Genomic DNA, 9,455 nt, shown 5'->3' with positions numbered 1-9,455 from the left:
TGTAATGCAATACGTTTCACATTATTATACAAAATATATTATTAGTACAACACAAATGATCTACAAAATCTAATAAAATACTTGTATTTTCCTTACCTAAATAAAACCGATCATATCTCATTAATCCATTTACTTTAATTTCATGATTTTTTTTTAAAAAATCATTTTTAAAAAAGATTTGATCGATATTTTTTGACTTTCGACATATTTAACCCGCTAACCAATATTTTTAACTCAATTTTCGCTTAATTGTTACAGGGCTATCAATCTACAAAATTAATAGAAGCATTAATTGACAACTTTTGAAAATAAGTTTATTATTAGTGTATAAAAAATCTTAATATTTTATTGTTGCTCCTTAAAATTATCATAAATATTTATGTTTTTCAAAAGTTACAACTATATTATATTGATCTACATGAGTCGAGACAAATTGCAAAGCAACTAAGATTTTCATGACCGATTATAGATTCTGAATGACAGATTATCTGACGATAAAACAAAGGAAAGTGGTACATATATATGCTCTCTAACATCATATTCATTTTCCGGCTAAATATGGCTAAACAAACCCATCATTCTAATCATCGGCCGATATAAACATTATTGTTGATCAATTATTTATTGAGAACAATATTCCTAATACATAGTTCCATTACAACATACTGTATTTTAATGATAATTTTTAGAGTTGATACTGTTAGAATAATATAAGATCGTGTAAAGGATCATTCTGGTTTCTCAACATGATATCAGAATTTAGGTTGGCCGGAGAACTAAGGATATGTCCATAAATGGGGTTTCGAGTGAGGGGGAATGTTAATTATATGATACTATTAGGATCTTCCTCTAACACCTTAAAATTTTAGATGAACTGGTTACTCAACAGATACGTGGGGTCTTCCTATGGAGCTGATATGTATCCACACTTAGTTTACAACATATTTATTTAAGTCTATCGCACAACAAGAATAATTTAGTATCGATTTCAATAAAGGGTGTGCACCTATAAATCAAGAGTGTGCATGTATTAGTTCCCTCGAATTATAGGTGCACACCCTTTATTGAAATTTAGACCAAATTATCCGTATCGTACATAATAATTTGAATTTCAATTTAAATTTGCACGTGAGAATATTTTAGTCTTAATTATAATAAGGCCTGTACCTATAAATCGAAGATGTGTAGACGTGAGTTTCCTAGTTTTTTTTGTATAAGACTTACTTATGAGATTCAAGATTTATTTAATTTTATCATTATGAGATTCCAAATCCATCTTTTTGTCTTAGTAAAGTTTACAAAGTGCATTGATCATATTAATTTGCTGCAGACAGTCAAGGCTGTGTGCACAACAGCTGAAACATTGACATTTCCAATTTTTACTTCCTCAATCTCAACGGCATGGCAAAGGCAAGCTTCTGCTTCCTCTGTTGAAATGTTGCTCAATGCTTTACAGCAAAGACGAATCGGAGTAGGCGCAAAGTTACCAGATACCAGAACTCCGCAGGCTGCAATCCCCACAGGGTCTACATTGCAGCTGCTACAATTCAGATTTAAGTTAGAAGGGCTTGGTGCTGGAGCCATGCCTATAACATGCCTTAAATCATCTGCATTGGTTACGGTTACCAGCACAATGTTAAATATTAGGAAGACAATGGTAGATTGAGAGGCCATGGCTCCAGACTAATAATATCTATGCCGCTAGCTAGGGTATAAGGAAATCTGACTGTCCTTATATTAACCCTAGCTAGCTCTGCATGTATAATGTGAATCTGCAGTAATATAATGAATCTTAAGGTGAAAGTTGTGGTATTTATATGCAAATCATGCAGGCTATTCTTAGTAACTATAAATGAAGTTCTGTTATTTATATCATATCTTTCCAATATTGTCTGATCATTAGTCAGAAAATCTGTTGTACATTTCTTAAAATAACTACTTACACATATTAGGCATATGGTTTTTAGGAGTTGTAAGTTGCTTATCATCTGTTCCTGCCTAAATAGTTAATACATGCATTCAAGAAATATATGCCTAAATAGGACAGATAAGAGAAAACTGGCGCGAAGATGACCTCAGGAGAGTTGCGTGATATAATACCATTTTTAGTTCAAATTCTGAATGACATACTTGAAAATTTAAAGTTCACCCTCCTTATTTAACATAAATAATCTGTGTTTGTAAGTTCACTTGGTCTTGGTTTTATTATGTTTAAACAAGATCTTTTTCCTTTTACAAAATGTGAAGAGGATGGTGTTTTTAGAGCAACTGTGACTTGTGTAGATGATTTATTAGTTGCTAGAGATTCTTTACCTTCTATGTTTTCAGAAATTCTTCTGGAGAACTTCTTAACCAAATAAAAATACATTTGATTTACTGAGGAATCATAATTTCGAAATTCCAGAGAAGCTTCTTTTCTTTTGCCTAGAAATCTGCATCTAAGTATTGAAGATGCACTTTTGTTAATGGTCCCTGAAGTTATAGGAGTACTAATGGCAAGCTTTTAGACCTAAATATGACTAGAAACAATATGAGTAATGCTAGTTAACCCAAAATTCAGCATTACAGCTTGCTAATCTTTTGACAAGAGTCTTGGGAGTCAGGGCCGGCCCTGAGATTCGAGGGGCTCTAGTCAAAATCAGATTATGGGGCCCTAATATACATATATCATGTACATTCATATATATTAACTTAAAGAAGTGGAAATTTTTGGGGCCCTGAGCGCAAGCCTTTCTTGCCTATAGCCGGGGATGGGAGTGGATCATCATAGTTTCACCTGAGCGTTCTTTTACATGTTCTTGATATCTTCATTTTCTTCTAGAAATTCATCAAATCATGATAATTTTCATGTACTTAATTAAAGCAAGCATTCTATCAAATGGCCTACAGCTATGATTTTCTGATGTCTAATAATTTCTGATCGATTCTATTATTGAACCTTTTTCATTCAAAGACATCAATGGAGGAAAAACAATATAGCACCTAAAATAAAAAACAACACAATTGCAGAATCAACTTTTACAATGGGAGAAATCAGCCAACTTCACAAATTGGATTGTAAAAAAAACAAGTTTCTATCTCCAAAATCAATGCTAGTAATTTCAAATTGATCATGTTTTGTTGCATACTGTTAAGGTTGTGTGCACAACAGCTGAGGCATCGATATTGCCAATTTTCGCTGCCTCATTCTCAACGGCATTGCCCAGGCAAACTTCTGCTTCTCTTGTTGAAACGGAGCTCAATGCTTTACAGCAGCTACGAACTGGAAGAGGCGAAAAATTACCAGACATCAAAACTCCGCAGGCTGTAATACCTACGGGATCTGCATTACAGCTGCCACCATATACATTTAACGGTAAATGACTCTGTGCTGAAGCCATGTCCAACAATGGCCTTACATCATGTGCACGCGCTAAGGTTGAGAACACAATGTTAAATATTACAAAGAAAATGGCAGATCGAAAAGCCATCTGTTTCCGGACTAATATTTATGAATGTTGTTATTGTGGAAGCATATAAATTCTGCCTGGGTAATTATATAAGGGAATCACTAATCAGTGAGTCCTCATATAATCCCTACGCATGTGTTTTTTGAATCTGCAATGAAATGAAGAACCTTAATGTTAAGGCTATGGCATTTATACAGAACTCATGCAGAGGCTATTGTTAGTAAATTGATATTAACTGCCTATACATTGCTAAAAATAACCATTTAAACTAATTAGCTCATTGGTTTAAAAAGGCCAGAAGTACTCATTTAAAAACCAATAAATTTATTAATTATCATAAATGCAAATTACAAAAATATAGTAATATGTTCTTACAAAGTAAAAGAATATGACCTTGAGTTAAGGTCCTTCAAAATTCTACCAAGTACGTGGTCTTAGTTCTGCATTAGTGCTTATATAACACCAAATAAGATCACATCAGTAGAACTCAAGTCTCAAACCTATACTGAATCCACCTAATACCAATCACATTTCTTATTTTTGCCATTACATCTTAAAGGGGTCGAGTGTGTCGTCCTGAGGCCCTGCCACACAGCCGAGCATTCTTAGGAATGGGGTATTCATCTCTTATTGAGTTGGTTCCAGCATAAACTCGCATATAGAACTGTTGTCCCAGGTATTGTCGTGCCCAAAACTCCGATCTGATGTTCCACATTCCTACATTGTCAAGAGCCACATAAATCGCGGTCCATGACATGGGGTACACCTGCAAGAACAATGTGTAAATGTTACAGGCCTCAAACATTCATCCAAAGGGATCATGTGATAGTGAACTATGCGTGATTAATAAATCGCGATTTGTTCTTGCATTTCTCTATGTGCATTGTGAGTTGGGACCAAAAACCGAAGCAGTCAGTTGACTTGGTTCTTTTACCTGAATTGTGGTCCGTGCAATTGCATCGCGGAGATTGTAATTGTTTCTGCTACCTGAGTTCCACTGCCCTCCATCCATTCTGGACATAACAAACATTAAACTAAATTAGACCAACTAAAATGAAATTCAGGAGGAAATTGATAATATAGTTGTGCATTACTTACCCTACTACGAAGAAAGAATATCCGTCAATGTGCCAGCTCTGGATGATGTCTTCTGTATTTTCAAACACAATCTCGACGAAGGCTCTGTAGTCAGTGCCTAAGACAGAAGTGTCAAGGTACAAGCCCCCGCCAGTGGGGTTGGGAGATATGCTATTAACGCGAAAAACTCCTTCAATGTTGAAGTAGTCAGCGAGCTTTAAGGGAGTGTCAGCTGGCACAAAAGAGACACTGTTGACTCCATATCTCTGCTTGCCACCAATTTGACCAGCTGAACTGGACAGTCTAATAGTTCTGCTAAGAGGTATCATACCATAATGGTACGAGCCTTGTGGGTTAGGTCTTGGTCCGCTTGCTGTAAGATTAGTCCTGAGATGCATGCATAGACATTGTATCAGTATTTTACTATAACAACCATGAACAAAATATGATAGGCCGGGACTAAAAAAGAGACTTGTAAAGGACCTGATAGTCCGGGCCTGGTTCAAAGACCAATCAATCTGGATGGTAGGTCCACCAGGAGGTGGGCCTGAGACTGGACCTGCAGAGTTGCTGTACTTGAGAATAGCAGTACCGGTGAGGACTTGAGAGGTGAAACGAGTGGATGCAACAATGTAGTAGTCTTGAGACGGTTGGTCAGCTGTGACTAGCACCGAGTAACATTGCCCAACATGAACGTCTAGGAAGGAATAGGATGTTTGCAATGTATGTGTTCCTTCCACCTCTACTAGTTTCATCTTGTGCCCTTGAATGCGGAAATTGAGAGAATGTTCCAGTCCAACATTGCATATTCTCAGCCTGTAAGTTTTTCCTGATATCGAAAATGCACCTTAACAAGCTTGTTTGATATTATAGAAACACAACCTATAATAAACTATGTTACTGAGCATACAATGTACCTTGTTCAACGTTAAAAGAGCCTCCATTAGGTCCCCGTCCATTGATAAGAACGCCATCAGGAAACGGTAACTTCTTACCAGCATCCAGGTGTGCCTTCAAATCCTATTTTAACAAAGGTAAATCATTATCACTTTTACATGTTTTACACAGTAAGCGCTGAGATTAATACATGCTTAATGACGATCAAACAACACAATCAGGAGTAGGTAAACTACTAAAATGAAAATGCAGAAAAGTTCAATGGGATTAGGAGGAGAATTGAAAGCGAAATAAGCACATGGATGACTAATGGGCTCAAGGGTAGCTGGGACATGAAGGGCCATCAATATCATTTGTCAAGAGCAATCATAGGCCTTTTCTTGGTGAACATAAAGTAACATGTATATTGGCCCACTAAGAGAACCATTATAAACTTCCATGTGAAAGTAGATGCTACTAAAAGAGAAGAAGACACTGCCAGTTGTTCTGATAGACATCACCAGAGCAAGTGCAACACTGTATCTATCAACAAATCTGTATTTTTAGCCCACAAAAAATGAAGAAAAGTAATCACATTCATGTTTCTTTATCTATAAACAAAATTTCATTCTACTTAAGCTTTTAATTATATTGAATGATTCAAAACAAAACTAAATGTCATATAGTTGGACCATAACATGTCACATTTAGAAATATAAGCAAGGAATGGGCTGTCATCTCCCACAGCACACTACCATTGAAAAGGAAGTGAAGTAGGTCCGTGGGGTTAAATGTTATCTATAGCAGTTAGCTCACCACTATCACCAATAGTCACCCCATTTATTAGTCATGAAAAAAATGTTCTTATTTTGTTACCGACACTATTATACCAGTCTTGGAAAAAGTCATAAATTGGGCTCTCGAGTTTTAAACAGGGAGGAAAACGGATACTATAATTTGTATAGTTTTAGATATGGAGGGAAGTAAGTAAGTTTACCGTGTGGTTGGACTTGTACCAATCTCCGATAAGGACAGTGTAATCGCCAGCAGGTTCATCGAATGGGACAGGGATTCTGGGACGGCTAAGAATTCTAATGCCTCCAAAACCACCAGCTGCTTTGTGGAATGCAAGAGAAGGGAAGTAGTAAAAGCTTCCAATCTGATCCTTGACTTGTAGGATATATGTATAGTTTCTGCCAGGAGGTATTGGACAAGTTGTTCCGTAAACTCCATCCACAAATGAATTTCTCCTCTGCTGAATCCCAGACCTACACTTACCTTCATAGTTAGGTTCCATATATACTGAACTAACCAACTAGAAGAACTTTTAGCAAAAAACCTAGATTAACAATTTTGGTAATGACTAATTGCAAAAATGTAAACAATACTTTCTTGATCACACTCAGACTTTTGAAAATTAACTCATCATGAACTCATACTTACTCATGCATCCAACGAGACTCAAAATTACTCGTACATCTAACAAGACTCGAACAATCAACCTTTTGTTATTAGTAATTATAAGAGCTGTTTTCACCGTGCTAAAGTTTTATGATGCCATTTATTTGTCGACCACTGATTTGTCGAGTTTACAACTTATAAGAGACAAGGATTTAGCAAAAATCTCATTATTAATTCAAGCATGTGAACTCACACTTGTGGACAAAATTTGGAACAAGTCATAATTTAGTCTATCACTAGTACAATACAATGCATTGTCATTCTTTGGGGACAGCTTGAGAATATAATTGCTGTTGAGTTTATGGACAATATTCAGTTTCAATTTGAAATAAGGAAAATGCCAACTGCAGATAAAGTTTTATTCTGTAATAATATGTATAATATGCTATTTTCTTCAGAATTTCTGTCCTCAAGCCAGACCGGAAAGCAATAGCACAATGAACGAGGATCATTAGATTCATTTCTACAGTTGTCCCAATATCAAAGTAAACTGGCACTAGAGTACTACTCCCTGATGTTTGAACATTTAGCTAGATTGTACTACTGTTTTCATCTTCTTCTTTATTTTCTCTAGTACAAATATTTTTTCGATAAATCAGATATTTTTCTTATATAGGGGATAGAGTTGTATAAGGGCTCCCTGACAAATCGTTGCCAGGGACGGGTCCCCCTTTACCACTAAGGCTAAAGTCTAACATTCTAGTGTTTAACATGATCAAAGCATTTTCTCACCTAACAGAGTTTCATGCTATCTCTGTACTTGCATTTTGCACCACAGAAAGCAAATTAAGTCTGTAATTCACATTAATTCTAATCCTATAGAAATTAATTCGGCATTTATAGACAGAGAGAGAGAGAGAGAGATAGAGAGAGATGGAAGAGAGAGAGAGAGAGATGGAGAGAGAGAGAGAGATGGAGAGAGAGTTACCAGGAGAGAAGAAAAGGCTGGTTTAAGCTGTTAAAGACATTAATAATGAGATTATCATTAGTAACTGAATGAATGTCTGGTCCAGGGAACTGCCCATTGATCAAAATCCCCTGCAATGCATAAACAAACATCCATAAACACCAACTAAATTCCCAAATCTTCCCGAAAATAAAAGAGCTTAACGATCCATTTCATCAGCACTAACCTGTTGGCGAACGCCGAGAGGATAGATATCACCATAAGTAACATTCCAGCTAAAGAATCTGTACGGATCCTCTGCTTCAACAATGCCCAAAAAGGCCACACACAAACATAACAAAACAGCTAATTCAACCCGCATTGTAAATTATGATGATGCAAAAACAGAGTAGAAGAGCAGAGTATGATTTGTAAATGTGTGTAGAATAAAGTGAGGGGTACAGAGGGTGTTTTTATAAATTTATAGTATGGTGTAATTTGAAGGGACAAATGGGGAATTAACACAAAGAGATTAAAATTAAATGGGAGGGAAATTAATACAACTAAGAAAAGTGGTGTCGGTGTGAATGCATTCACAAGGGTCCATGCCTCTTCATTTTTCAATTACTATATTTTTCTTTTCTATTATTGTCGATTCTCCGGTCATAGACTCGTAGTTAGGTGGTGACGCGGGAAAGCTGCTGCATGTGCTCAGCCTTCTTAGAACTAGCCTTCAAAATTGCTACGATTATAAGTTTCCTATCACTGAATTCTTTATATTAAGAACGGAGATCGACGCGTATTTTAAAACTCTTGTAAAATACAGTTTTTTAAATAATTTTAATTATTTTTTTCTTTTAAAGAAAAGTATAATGTTTAAAATTTTATTCAGAAAAAAAATTTCTAAATTTTTTTTATAGAAATATACTTTAATAGTCTTGAAATGTGTGTCAAGTATGTGAAAAAAGTATGTAAAAAATACGTTCATGGTTCGGTACGGATTCTCCTTTTCTTCAAAATAACTAGTGACCAAATCATTAGTAGCTATTTTAACGGTTTGAGTTTTTCTTGATTCGGATTTTCAAGATTCGGTCCCGATTTACGATACAGTCTTAATGATTTTGAATTTTTTTTACCAGTATAGTGTAAATTCGAAGAAGAAATTACATTTGACGTGATTATCGAGATTTTGAATTTGAAAATTGTTGAAATTAAGTTTAATGAAAAAAATTAACTCGACTCGATTAATTAACAACTCAGCGTTTAATTTGATATGGTTTTGATTTGTGATCCATACCTCAATTGTGCTCAATTAACAGGGGAAGCAGGGAGTAACAAAAGAAATTGCATAACAGAACTACCAATAGGAGCTGAGCTTAATTGTTTGTTTACATAAATTTAGCCTACCAATCAATCTTGCTTTATATAATTAACTAAGGTAATTAACTCTACCAACCATTTTTATCTATAAAACCCACACTACGAAGAACAGATACAGGTGAAAAACAAAAACAACAGTAATCACGTTGTGTCCTTTGCAATGCCTTTAAAAACAGGACAGCCCAACTAAAATCAAATTTTACGTTCTTTCATCATTAAAAATTTTAAAATTATATAAAAGTACCCTCTCAAAATTCATATAAAGATGTTTTCTTAAAATTTATCTGATGTAAAATGAAAATTCCTAGATCCGTCTCTGATTTAAT

General features: G+C 35.2%; 1 protein-coding gene across 1 annotated transcript; it reads right to left on the bottom strand.

Annotated features, from left to right (window-relative positions):
- Positions 1-2,905: 2,905 nt before the first annotated feature.
- LOC141709080 (L-ascorbate oxidase homolog) lies at positions 2,906-8,331 on the bottom strand. The gene is made up of 8 exons (XM_074512980.1): positions 7,997-8,331; positions 7,792-7,901; positions 6,400-6,670; positions 5,444-5,546; positions 5,010-5,355; positions 4,548-4,913; positions 4,384-4,462; positions 2,906-4,215 (listed from the first exon to the last, which is right to left on the bottom strand). Exons 1-8 carry the CDS (start codon positions 8,129-8,131, stop codon positions 4,003-4,005), a joined length of 1,623 nt encoding a protein of 540 aa, XP_074369081.1. The 5' UTR covers positions 8,132-8,331; the 3' UTR covers positions 2,906-4,002.
- Positions 8,332-9,455: the final 1,124 nt, after the last annotated feature.

This window comes from Apium graveolens, chromosome 2 (assembly GCF_009905375.1).
Source record: "Apium graveolens cultivar Ventura chromosome 2, ASM990537v1, whole genome shotgun sequence".
NCBI lineage: Eukaryota > Viridiplantae > Streptophyta > Magnoliopsida > Apiales > Apiaceae > Apium > Apium graveolens.
This window is presented reverse-complemented; position numbering and strand designations above follow the sequence as displayed.

What these genes read in the sequence shown, in the direction of transcription:
- LOC141709080 (XM_074512980.1), bottom strand. Translation starts at nt 8,131, where the DNA reads ATGCGGGTTGAATTAGCTGTTTTGTTATGTTTGTGTGTGGCCTTTTTG. An exon ending in CTCTCGGCGTTCGCCAACAG is followed by an intron (nt 7,902 to 7,996) that starts GTTAGTGCTGAT and finishes TATGCATTGCAG; the next exon opens with GGGATTTTGATCAATGGGCA. An exon ending in CAGCCTTTTCTTCTCTCCTG is followed by an intron (nt 6,671 to 7,791) that starts GTAACTCTCTCT and finishes AGGTAAGTGTAG; the next exon opens with GTCTGGGATTCAGCAGAGGA.